The sequence below is a fragment of the Capsicum annuum genome, chromosome 1, assembly GCF_002878395.1.
Source record: "Capsicum annuum cultivar UCD-10X-F1 chromosome 1, UCD10Xv1.1, whole genome shotgun sequence".
Taxonomy (NCBI): domain Eukaryota; kingdom Viridiplantae; phylum Streptophyta; class Magnoliopsida; order Solanales; family Solanaceae; genus Capsicum; species Capsicum annuum.
In genome coordinates, this window is record NC_061111.1 from 14,110,280 (window position 1) to 14,123,961 (window position 13,682).

The window sequence follows — 13,682 nt, forward strand, 5'->3', positions numbered from 1 at the left end:
TTAAGTGTTTTTAAAGAATAGCCAAAACTGTTTTTTCACAAGTCAAAGAATAATTTTCTTCCCAAAAAGGGTAATTGTTGTTCAAAATAGAAGTTAATCTCGCCAAAAATATTTTTCAAGTAAAAGATTGATCAAAAAGACTTAAGTGTCGTTACTATTTTGGGAAGTAAACTTTAAAAAAGGACCCACACACCAAACGGCCATTTGAAATGTGTCGTTAAAGTTGGAAAAAATGGCGGAAACATGGATGATTAGTCCATTTTGGTTACTTTCAAAAGAGGTATATCTTCATAACACTGTCAACACTAATTGCCGGTAAACTCTAAAGTATTTTTATCATATTAATATTTAAATTATAAATAAGACAAATAATAATACAAGGTAACTTAGGACTCTACACTCATTCAAAATGTGGCCTGTTTGATATTTTTTATTCAAAATGTGACTCTTTAGGCTTTGAATTCCTATATTTATCCCACTCTAACAAGTACTTGCAAGTCGAAAGGGGGAAAAGATCCAACTTTTGACAGTGAAGTTTCCTAAACCTTTGTCACATTTGCTCAATTCATTTTCCAAGAAATTTCCTCATGAAGTCACCTCTCCACTTTGTACTTCTTTTCAATGTATATAAATATGAAATATCACTTCACAATAACTCAAAAAAAAATCATCAAAACATTAAACTCAGAATAATGTGGCATTGCTCTTTCTCTTCCCTCACTTTGCTGCTTACTCTTTACTATCAACAATAATTCCTACACATTGTTACCTGATTTCCCCATCATTGTTGGACTTAATCAACTCAACCTGCAAAGAATGCTCCAATAAGTCGGCAGACATAAACTACAACTTCTGTGTTACTTCACTTCAACCAATTCCTGTAACTCATGTTACCAACTTACAAGGAGTAGGAATTGTAGCAATGGAGCTGGCTCTAGCAAACCATAGAGCACATGCTCAGTAACAAAGAGTTTGATCCTTTTGCTATTGACTGCTTAAAAGATTGCTTGGAACTTTATGCAGATGCTATTGCCATGCTGGTGGATGCTTTTACCGCGTTCTTGTCTGAGCATTTTGATATAGCTACTGTACTAATGAGGACAGTTATGGACGCGACAACGTGTGGCGAAGGGTTCACTGAGAAGAAAGGAGAGTTGACACTACTAGCAAAAGAGAATTACAATCTCTTCCAATTGAGTGACATCTCGTCAAGCATCATCAAACAAGTTTCGTCTGTTCCTTCTCAGCCTCCTAATGTATCTTCATAAGACGTAGCAGCAAATTGTATACTGCATGAAACATCAAAAGGTGGCCAAGTTGTTGTAGAAATACTGATCAGCAAGTCTTGTTATCCGCGTCTCCTATTCCTTTCCCCCTAACATGGATACTTGCACATCAAAGTTAAACGCATACATATTAAAGGTCAATTAACAAGAGAACTGGGAAGAACACAAGATAAATGGTAACAAAAAGAACACTATGTAATCAAGTGTTCAGATCCAGATAGTTGTGGGTGAGATTGTCACTTCAAAGGCCCTCCGCGAACTGTATCTGGAAACCCATCTCCATCCCCTTAGCCCTCGCATTACAATGTGTTAGCTCCATAAATTTCTTAGAAATTACTTGCAGTCAAGGAATGCGACTACCAGTACATGCAACCCACAGCTGATTGTCATGATTTATCAAGACATGAACTGGTGGAACCCTTGATAAAGCAAGATGCACGAGGTATAAGTTATGGGAAAGACAAGAGTGCAAGATTTTGTTAGCAAGAAAATTTAGTCAATGGCAGGAGTAAATGTAACTGGAGTATAACCAGCACTTTTTCAACCAAAGATACACTTGCTAATCCTTTAAGACAAACACACACAGAGCAATTCAAAATGTTCCACCACAAACACTATGGCATAATGTAAAGCAGGGTTTTCTGACATGCTAGGGCAGCCCGATGCACTAAAGCTACCGCTATGCACGGTGTCCGGGGAAGGGCCCCACCACAAGGGTGTATTGTACGCATCCTTACCTTGCATTTCTGCCAGAGGCTGTTTCCAAGGCTTGAACCCGTGACCTCCTAATCACATGGTAGCAGCTTTTCTGACATGCTCATAAAGATAAATTTGTCGAATGAACCCCCTAATACATGAAGATGAAAAAAGGGCAGCCCGGTGTACTAAAACTACCGCTATGCGCGGTGTCTGGGGAAGGGCCCCACCACAAGGGTGTATCGTACGCAGTCTTACCTAACATTTCTGCCAGAGGCTATTTCCAAGGCTTGAACCCGTGACCTCCTGGTCACATGGCGGCAACTTTACCAGTTACTCCAAGGCTCCCCTTCTGAAAAAAGAGTTTTGTTGCCGGGACCCCCTAATCAATCAATTTCTTCTAACTTGAGCTGGGGGTCTATCGGAAACAGCCTCTCTACCTCTTTAGAGGTAGTGGTATGGACTGCGTACACTCTACCCTCCCCAGACCCCACTATGTGGGAATATACTGGGTATGTTGTTGTTGTTGTAAATTGATGTGATAATAAACCAAGGAAAGGGATGGCAATTTCCTTTTCCCTTCTCAATTCAATATAAAAGGCAGTGCACCAACCAAGCATTGGAGATGATGCCAGCAAGATGTGAAGTCAGTCTGCAGGCACATGTACTGATCAATTGGTAGTCACAATGGTCTAAACTGGAGTAGCTTCATGGATCCTTCTCAGACAAATTTGCATATGGATTTTCTTTCCATCATTTGGGAATACCACAACCAAACAGATAAAACTTAACAAGTGAATGCTAGTAGAGGTTATGCACCAAGCTAAGTCTAAATGTTCCCTTTACTAGACAGCAAATTACGTTCCAGTTGGCACTAATATAGATATGTAGAAGGAAAAACCTAAGTAGAATGCTTAGAAAAGCAGTCATGTCGTTGTCTAGTAATTCTCTTTTATTGTTGTCCATCTTCTAGTATATCTTCTGTCATACATGTTTTTCATTAGCACTGCGTCAAAGATGCAAAACAGGAATTATCATTTTTATCAAAGATCTCTTGCTTGTTTTGCCATTAAGTGTAATTATTGTCGATTATCAGTTAAGCAAACTAAGCTCTATACTATAATTGGAACTAGGAAGTTCAGAAAAGCTTCTGAGACTGACATGGTATAAAGCACAAGCAAAAGGAAATGAATGATGATGCCACGGGTTGCTAAACACACAGACATAGAGGGGGCAGGGAAAGGAAATTAGAAAATAAAACCAAAGAAACAAAATTTACAGTTATGGAAGATCTTGACAGTTTTGGCTAATCTGGTGGTAGGGAGTGGTGGCAGTGGTACGGCGAGGAAAGAGAAGGGAGAAGGGGGAGCAGTAAGGGACAGATCTAGTTGTGGAGGTTGTGGCAGAATGGCAGGTAAAGGGAATGGGAAGGGGAAGAGTGAGGGTTCGACAGTGGTGATGGCAGTGGTGGCGGGAACAATGCTTTTATGGTGGAGGAGGCTGTTGGCTGGAAGACGGGGAGAGAGATTTTCTTTTAATTAAAAAAGAAAATATGACTGTGAATCGCTTATAATAGGTGTATTACACACTATGCCACATCAACAATGTGTCTAATAAACACAATTAAATTGTTCAATAGGTCAAGCACTAAGATGAAGTGTCTAAATGAATCTTTTTACAAGTTTGAGGGGTTGCATATGTATTTGGCTTTTATTCTTTTTGCAAAAATGAAAGTCACAGTGATGCTGATTGATCAGTAAACTGATTAGCTGTTATTACTAAGATCAATGTGTGTACATAGCAAATAGATATATTACAAACGACAAGTTATATGTTTTAAACCATTTCTCAAGGAGGAAGAGGATGGTAAACAGTTAAGTTAATCGATTATTATGAATAGGTAAGCAGCATAACTATGTAAAGTTTGCTAGTGGAAACTAAAACTTAAATAGCAGCAGCGATGCAGAACAGAGGAACTATCATTTTATAAAACTGGATACTTACATACAAGATGCTACACTCTTCTTGGCAATACAAGTAACTTTAGTATCATAAAAAGTTAAATATGATTTTCATTCGGAAGAATAAAGGCCTAAAGGACCTCCAGAAGCATTAATCTCCCTTAAACTTCTGCTGCACAAACCACTTCTTCATCATCTTCATCACTTTCATTATCTTTCTCCCCACCTGTACCTAGTTACAAACTTTCCTGATCTACTGGAACGGCATTTCTTTTGTAGTTCCAAACAAGCATTGAAATGTAATCCTGAGGTAGTTCTGTTGCTCCAATGTTTTTCAGTCATACAGCTTTATATACTCTAACAATCCCTTCTCGTGATCAGGCTGCCACTGAAAAAGGGGTTCTTACACAGAAGCTGTTACACCCTTCTTGGTAACACAAGTACGTTTAGTACCATAAAATGTTTGCGTTTCTTTCGCAAGAAGTAGTGCCCGCAGGACTTCAAAAAGTAGTGATCTTGCTTAAATTTCTGCTGCATGAACCCCTTCTTCATCATCACTACTTTCATTTCTTTCATCATCTTTTTCCTTACCTGGGCCTAGTAACAAACTTCTCTGATCTACTGGAACCGCATTTCTTTTGTAGTTCCAAACAAGCACTGAAATATAATCCTGAGGTGAGACCAGACCTTGTTCTTTTAGGTAGTTCTGTTGCTCCTCCAAAGTTTTCCGGTCGCTCAGCTTTATATACTCCAGCAGTGCCTTCTCATGATCAGGCCTCCAAGCCATTGGAAAGAGTGTATAATCCGTTTCCGGTACCAGGGACATGCGGGTGTACATGAGCCCATCAATTGATTCCACCAGACCCATCCTCAGCAAATTGTGGTATTCTGGTGACTGTCCCTTTTTCTCCTTCAGAGGACGACTAAGAGTCCTAGAACCAATCTTGTAAGCCTTTGCTCGTGATCGAAGCTTGTATTTTGCAGCATAGAGCTTAGCAAGTGAACCCCTAATGATATACGAGGAAAAATTAACAATCTTTTTTCTATTATCAGCATACCTGAACCATTCCACCATTGTTGACAAAAGCTTACTCATCTGAGCATTTGTATGCGCTTGAGTAGCATGAAACATTCTAAAACACAGTTGTGGATCTGGATCCCTGTCTCCCTTGAGAAAGTTCAACTTTCAAAATTGTCTAATGCACTGTTTCAGGCTAGCTGTGACAGACAACAGTGTCCCTACACCCTTTTCACTAATGATTTTCCCACCAGTAGCAGTATATCGGAGTGTAGGATAGACTACTCTACGGCACAATACATGATCAAGAAACATAATACCTTTTGTTATGTGTTCAATAGGAAGGCTCTCATTGTCAAGCTTGAGCATGTATTTCTGATCACAGAACTCAATCAACTGCTTTTTCAGTGTTGCGGCATCTGCTCTTGGTCTCCTTACCCCTATTAGAATGTGACCACCAAACCGGATGTAGTCAATCTTCCTGGTCTTGTCAGGCCCACTGGTAGGAACAAATTCGGGCCAAGAAGTATTTCCTTGTTCTATTCCCCCTTCTGGACTATTCCAAATAACATCATTCTTCGAAGGCCGATAAAACTCCTGAATCTTACCTTCCATCCAGCGGTCCAACTCATCAAGGCAAACATTAGCCAGAAGTGGACTGAGTATACCACAATGCCCCCATGAACGAACTTTCTCAGCCTCCTCTGGAGCAAACCCAAAGAATGATTCCAGCCAGTATGGATCAGGCTTCGGCTCATCATCTGCTAACACTCTCTTCTTCTGATACTTTCTTTTCGTCTTCTTTTTCTCAACATCCTCAGGCATAGTAGTTATCACAGGAGTAGTTAACGCAGCCTTTATCAAATCAACCACCTTCTTATCTCTAACATCCCTCATTAAAGCACTAATAACCATCCCAACCTTCACCCCATCCAAAACTGTACTTAAATCCCCTTTTACAACAACAACAACAACAACAAACCCAGTGAATTCCCACCAAGTGGGGTCTGGGGAGGGTAAAATGTACGCAGTCCATACCGCTACTTCCGAAAAAGTAAAGAGGTTGTTTCCGATAGAAGCCTTTTATATACCACAAATACCCTGCAAAACTTCTCCTAATAACCCTCAAAGCTGTATGCGCGGTCCTACCAGGTCTAAAAGCAAATGACTTCTCCAAAAACCTAGCTCATAAATCGGCTCCAATATCATAAACAAAACCTCCTGCACTATCCTATTCTGAAACGGACTAGGCTGCATTGTAGTCAATATAGCTTTAATCATCCTCTTAGACAACAACTCGTAATCCATCTTATCCCTCAGAGACTTAATAAAAAACTCCAACCTAGCACCCCATTTAAACCTACTATCAAGAACTGCATTTCTCAATGCCAATAAATCCTCAAGTGTTGAACGCGTAATCGCGCTCCTTGGCATATACGCCCCAGTATCATCAGCTGATACTTTTTGATATGCCAATACCCATAACTCAAATCTCCTTAAATAATCAGTTAAATTGTTAACTGTCTTATTGGGTTCTCGAAAACTATCAATCCACATTTCACAACAAAGTGATATACTATCTTCTTTCATCAAAGTGGATGGATCATTCGGGTCAGGCGCTTTTCTATTATTTAAGTGTGCGGAAGTATACATAAATGCACAAAATACAGTGAACCCATTATTTCTAGGGTTACAAAAATTGTTTTTTGGTGAAAAAATTGAAGCAATTTTGAGTACCCGATAACTGGATAATACTGTACAATTTTGCATCTGTGAGAGAAAAATTCTTCGTAATAATTGAAGATAGAATTGAGTTCTTACCTTAAATTCTGAGAGAACTGAAAACCCTTAAACCCCAATTACTGAACCCTAAATGGGTCGACCCACGAGTTGTTTCGGTTTTAAATTTGGATTCGGTCGGGTTTTCTGACCCAATCCAAAATGAGGGTCAAATTTGCATAGAGAAGCAAGGGTGTACAGACCAAATCGTCAAGTCAAATCAAACCGAAGAACCAAACCAAACCGAGAGAAAAAAATGACTTATGATTTGGTTTGGTTAGTCAAACTACATGAATTAACTTACCTACGGGTGGGTTATGGTAGGTGTCATGAGAAATTAGGTTATGACAAAAATAATTTTACACCATGTAGTTACCAGCAATTCACAGTTCCCATATGAATTGAAGAGTGTAATCACCTTTGTCAATTACACTCAATTATCTGTTGTTCAAGTAATTATCTCGCCAACCAAACATGTCAAATTGTGTAATTATACTCAATCACACCAAATCAATTTACCAGGTGTGTTTGTCTTCAAACAAGCTTCTAGAGTTGAAACAATTTATCTAATTAATCATACACCTACTTAGAACTTTTTAATTCATCATTAATGAAAAAATGACCATTGATATGAAATCAAATGAATTTGGTCAATACTTTTTTGCAACTCATTACCTTCTCCATATTCTTTGAACATACTGATTTCTGGAATACCAAAGAACTAATCCAATTAATGGTCACTAATTTATGTAGTATGATCTAACTAATAATTTAAATTGCCTAATTATATTTATTGCAACTAGGTTTCCTTTGTTTGATCCTTGAGGTCAAGGATCTCTGTATGGGGGTGTATGGGGGAGTACTGATACACAATATTCATAAGTGGGAAATTGAAAAAAGTCCGGAAATTAGTTAATACTGTAGTTGCTACAGTGTAGTTAGTTAGACATTTAGTTAAGTAGTTATAACTAACTCTAGTGGCTTAGCTGATTAGGTAGTTGATTCATGAGCTCTATATGAACATGTAATCACATTCATTTCATATGTAGAAATACAGAAATTACTTTCTTCTCTCTAAATATCTTTCTCAGTTCTTATTAACTATTTTCTCGAGTTAGTATTTTCGATCCTCAAGTCCATTGAACTCCTGCTATCGAGTAGAATCTAGTATCAATTACCTCCACTAATAACAGGACTGTTGTTTAATGTCTCCCTGATCAAAGTGATCCACTTTTTGGCAGGGCCATTGTCTAGGCTCCCATAATATTACCAGCAGCCAGAGGAACTATTTCCTGAAATCTGAAATGTAATAACGAATAATGTTTCAGTCAACCATTGTAAAATGTAACCCAAGATAACGTTTCAGTTAACAGTGGTATCTAACAAATTTTGTAAAGGAATAGATGAGAATCAATTTTTAGAGCTCATACCCTAGCACATAAATATCTGCAGTGCAGGGGGTGAGGAATGAAGTCATTCATCTAGAACCAAATAACATAAAAAGACAGCAACTTTAGAATGAGCACTCCTCAAACCTTGGCCTGCTGAAACAAGATTGGAAGTACTTTCATATTGCTAGAGAAGTATTTAATTTTTTTTTCTGTCCAGACAAATGGGGTAGCATTTTCAGAAGCCAATTTCAGTTTAACTTTAGGAAAGATAATTAGCAAACCGAACTGAAAAGTTGATATTCTTTGCAAATGCACATTTCTAAATTCTAGCCTAATAAATCAAGCTATGACCTGTAGAAAATAGACCCATAACTGAACAGATAAGAACTAGATTGGCAGTTTTACTTTCAGATCAGAGGCGAATCTCGGATTTCTAGAACATGGATGCACATCTAGGAAAAAGAAGGAAAAAATGTATTAAGTAGGAATTGATCCCTAGTCCTCAAGGAAAATAACTCAACATTCAACCAAGTGCACCATTTAACCTTCTTGTAGCATGGCTGCCAGAAGATAATATTATAGAAATTTTAGAAAATATATACATAAATACATAGTTTGACAGAGAGACCACGTGCCCCACTTTTTCCATCTAAATTCGCCACTTCAGGAGCATAGAGGCTCATCAGAAAGAATGTAGCTCACTTGAAAAGAAAAAGTCAACAGCTAAGGCAATGGAAATGATGGGTGCTAGGAACATGGAGAAGGAGTTGAGAAAGCAGTCCGAGAGTGAGACAAACAGCAAAATAAATAAGTTCTGACTATTAAAACCCAAGATTCAAGGATTGCTGAATACAACTTCACTATATTTTATAAGGTATCCAGAAATGTCCTTGGCATAAATGCAAAAAATATGGGTGGATACGAATGCTATTAACATATTACCCAGAGAGTAGGAGCATAGACATGGCAACGATTATCAGCTATCCTCCAACCTGCAAAATGAAAAAGGAATAGCGTGTTTGGAACAACAAATGGTGATGATCTAGGCCCTCTCGTTTCTGAGTACAGATGGAGATTCAAAAATGATTACATTATCTAACTGAATTAGTCCTTAAGCAGCTTGAAAAGCCAACCCAGATGTAAAAACCAAATAATTCATACAGATACGTGAAACCAAAGATGGTGTTTCTATGCATCAAAATACACACCATGTTCTGAAGTTACTCATGAAATGAGTACCAAAAAGAGATGGTTTCTCTTGAAATATACTCATCTTCTTCTTGCTCCTCTACTCCCCCAGAGGTAATCAGAAATGATACAGCTAGATTGCAGAATTACCTCTCTCTCCAACATCACAACTTGTTAAAATAAGAGGCATAAATAGGGGAGCTTTATATATGGAATTTCATTGTCAAATATTGTATAAACCTTTTACGCTACATTGAGATTCTTATTTCTCTGTAAAATACGACAGAATGTAGGCGAGCATACTGAATGAAGGCTAATACATGAAACTAATCAAGGTGGGGCATAAGATAATTTTAGGTCATAATACTAAAACAGGGTGGAGATTAAGAAGTGGTTGTATGAGTTGAAGTTAGGGAAGACCATAATATCAGAGGAACACTTGTCCGAAATCAATCAAATCACTAGAAGTTCATACATCAGTTTAAGGTCTGTTTTGAGTGCAGTAACTTTAAGATTAGTGATCTTACTAACAAATGGTATGACACTTTGATATAAAGCACTTCCACTCTATTGCAAAATTCACCTCAAATGAAACTTAAACACACTAATGTGACAGTGAGCAAACTGTGTAGTGAAATATACCCAATTTTAAGCCCAAAAGCATTTTCAAAAGCTACAAAGCTAAGATTCCACAACATAAAATAAATGTTTCCCAAAACATCAATGATCAGGAAATCGATGCTTTTTTTTCTGCTTTTGATGTATTAGCTAAGCCCTCTCCCTCCTTTGATCTCTCAACCTGATTCCATCATCTGGAAACACTGTCACAACTGAATCTTCTTTGTGAATATCTGTTATGCAGCCTTGACTAACCCCTCCCTGACCATGTCTTCTTGGCCTTGGAAGATTTTATGAAAGAATCTGGCACCATACAAAATAAAATATTTGTCTAATGCCTCACCATTGACAACCTTCAAGAGAGAGGTATCATTCTTTGTAACAGAAGCTATCTTTGTGAAGAGGACGGAGAAGAAATCAAACACCTCTTCTTACATTGCAAGTTTACACAACAGATTTGTCATATCTTTTTAAGCATTTTGGGCTTGACATGGTGTATGCCGAAAAGCACCGTGAACTTCTCGTTATCTTGGCATAAACTGGATTTATCCAAATCAACCAGGAGCATTAAGAAGATAATTCCAGCAGTGATTTAGTGGGTCATATGGAGAGAGAGAAATGCTAGAGTTTTTAAAGACAAGAAGGACAACATTATTAATTAAGCTTAAGTGTTCATCCTTAATTAGTTTTTGGTTCAATGAAGCTCCAAGTTTTGTTTTAGAGCCGGAGGTGATGGTTGACTTTTGGCTCTTTACACACATTGTAAAGTTCTCTTTTCAATGTACTTTTCATCAGCATTCCTTAATGCTGGTTTATTTATATACATCAATAAAATACTTACTTTGCTGATCAAAATAAATAAATAAATAAATGTTTGCCAAAAACTTAACAAGTGCTTTTCCATACTGAAAGAACTTATATCTCAAATGTATCACACTGTCAAACAGCCAAATGCAGGATATCCTTGGTTTGATATTGAAGCTAAATATTCTTTGTGTATAATAAGATTCAAAGTTAAAATCATTTTAAATCCTCTTGAAATGTGTGGGTGGGTGGGGGGCGGCTGGGGGAGGAGGGGGTGGGGGAGTGGGGAGGGGCTGGGAAGAGAAATCAATAAAGTATATCATTCATCTGGGTTTCCAACTGATTTTGAGTCGAAAGCATTCTAAACTTTATTGAGGGACATGGAGATAACTTGGCGACAACACTGACAAAAACTATCATATACTCTGTCTCACAGCATTCTTAAAGAACAACATGAGTGTAGTATCTAACAGAGTCTCAAAGCCTTCATCCATTAAAGAACAACATGCGTGTAGACACTAAAATTAGATAAATGAACTTATACACTAAAGGTAAACAACCCTTACCATCACATTTAGGTGATACCACAGAGTCAGTTGCTGCAAGACTTACAGCTGAATACTTCTTACAGAATAGAAGTCCATCAATTATACTCAATGAGACGTGCCCAGGGGCTCTCCATAGGTAGTTCTCTGAAATGATGCCATGAAGGGAGTAATTCATACTCTCAGCTCATCTGGCTGCATTCTTCGATTTGTTCTGAATATTTAAGATAAAGACCAGATCATAAGCAAAGATTGGGGGAACTTCCTCAACATTATGAACAACTTATCCGCAAATTTAGATGAGAAATGAGAATCTCAAAGTTACAGCCAATCACCTCTCAGCTTCTAGCTTCAACAGTTCTAAAAGGAACTCTATCTAATGTTATTCGTATACTAAGAGCATATCCAATTTACTTCGCAAGTTTCTAAGAACCTCAAATAGTCATCCAATCACCTCTCAGCTTATAACTTCAACATTCTTGAAGGACCTTTAGCTACTTTGCTTCTAAACGCATATCAGACTCTGAGCCTATATCAGATAAAAATCTAGTTCCACATGTCTCATCAAGAAAACTACTCGTCAGTGACCCTTCTTCTGGACCTTGGTTAGTGTCTCTGTATAACCCTCTACTACGATCAAGAAAACCTTGTTTCATCATGTTAGCGAATTTCTCCCTTATATGAACAAGAGGATGTTTCTCAATCAATTGATTGCGATCATAAGCCTCTCTAAGGACTATTGTCTGTGTGTCGCCCTTCATAGAAATGTAAAAAATCCCTGGATGCCTCTCAAAGACCTTTGTGAACTTCTGAGGCAATTCCAATGGCTTACGAAGATTACTAACATTGCTCCTCTCTGTTTTCTTTTGTAAGGTGAGGTGCAAAAGCTCATGAAACACTCCAACTATCCTCTTCTCTGACACATCTGTCCTTGGGTCTAAATTAGAAGCATCTACATAAGGAGAAGTATAAGGCATCTTTTGCCATTCCTCCAACCATTTCATGCATTTTCTCTTTAACCCAAAACCTCGGGTGAATCCAATAGGAAACATTAAGGCCCCGTTTTCTTTTGTAGAATTTGCCTCCAAATGGGAAACAGCTAATTTGCGATCCCATGCTAAAAGCTTCAGACCAAGACGACCATCAGTAAGGTCCACCAAATTAAATAGATTAGGATATTTTATAATCAACGAACTAGCAAAATCATGTGGCAAGCCTAAATCCCATTTTAGCTGATCAATTGTCTGAAGAGGAAGCATCCTCTCGTTGGTCATCATCAAAAGCTTTCTCAGCCTATTAACAATATCTGTGCTGCACTGACGAAGAACGTTAACTTGTTCATGATGAAACTCTAAGGCCTCGGGAGTTAATTTGAACCACGGAACAGGAGTGCCAGCACTATCAAGACAAAAAAATTCCTGAAAAATATTCGGGTATCTCCTAAGGAAAGTGGAGACTTTCAAGTCATGAGGAAGCCCAAGCTGGCCATGCTTGCTTTGGAGATGGTAAATAGGAAGACCAGAAGTGGATTGTGAGGCAATGATGGAAACTAGAGCAGTACCAGCCTTTAGTTGTCTACCTCCAGCTACAACACTGTCCAAGACACTATCTTTAACCCATTTCAGCTTAACATTGACAAGAGTACGCTTCTGATGGTAATTCGATATCGAAACCCTACAACCTTGTTTTACCCTCCTTAACATTTCAGTATATCATTATATAGAAGATTCTACCATGTGGGGAATATATTAAAAATACTTATCCAAATAAGAATCAATCAAAATTATCCAAGGCGAATTCTTCTTCTTCTTCGCCGTCGCCTTCGCCTTGTGTGTTGAATTCCAAAAATGCGTACGCATCGGTTCCCGTGTCCGGCTGCGACGCCGTTTCGTACAAATTGTTCGCCGGATTATCCATTTTTTCCGATCAGAATTAGGGTTAGGGTTTAGGAATTGACATATAAGCTGTTTTTTGGGGGAGATTTGGAGTGTGTGTTAAGGATTTATACAGTGTTAAATGGAAATTGTGTGAGAGAGAGAGATACAGAACTTTTGTATGTATAGGTGAGTGCGTGCGTGTGTTTTCGTGAAGGGAGGTGGAGAAACAGGGAAAACTTTACAATGGAAGAGTCGCAACCAACAGAACGTTGTGCAGCCTTCTGTTAATTTTTTGACACATAAGTTATGGTCGTATTTTTTAAATTTTATAATGAAAATAATGATTAGAAAAGAGAAAATATATTAATATAGTTTATATGATTCTTAATTGGTAAAGTAAATTATATTAAATAAATATAAAAAATTAAAAAAAGGAGAATTATATGACTCTTATATGCAAAAATGTGTACGATAAAAATATAATTTTTTTCTTTATAAATTCATAAAAGTCCACGTAAT

General features: G+C 37.8%; 1 protein-coding gene and 1 pseudogene across 15 annotated transcripts; both read right to left on the reverse strand.

Annotated features, from left to right (window-relative positions):
* Positions 1-580: 580 nt before the first annotated feature.
* LOC107868894 lies at positions 581-6,731 on the reverse strand (annotated as a pseudogene).
* LOC107868862 (protein WHAT'S THIS FACTOR 9, mitochondrial) lies at positions 581-13,461 on the reverse strand. 15 transcript variants are annotated; one of them, XM_047394229.1, is made up of 6 exons: positions 11,622-13,461; positions 11,308-11,500; positions 9,074-9,123; positions 7,919-8,039; positions 903-1,387; positions 581-807 (listed from the first exon to the last, which is right to left on the reverse strand). In XM_047394229.1, the coding sequence occupies exon 1, from the start codon at positions 12,987-12,989 to the stop codon at positions 11,781-11,783; it is 1,209 nt and encodes a 402-aa protein (XP_047250185.1). In that variant the 5' UTR covers positions 12,990-13,461; the 3' UTR covers positions 581-807; positions 903-1,387; positions 7,919-8,039; positions 9,074-9,123; positions 11,308-11,500; positions 11,622-11,780. The 15 variants fall into 15 exon arrangements, with proteins under 15 accessions (XP_047250185.1, XP_047250176.1, XP_016570981.2 ...); XM_047394220.1 differs by having other exon boundaries at positions 903-1,705; XM_016715495.2 differs by having other exon boundaries at positions 581-1,387.
* Between the last annotated feature and the right edge of the window lie 221 nt (positions 13,462-13,682).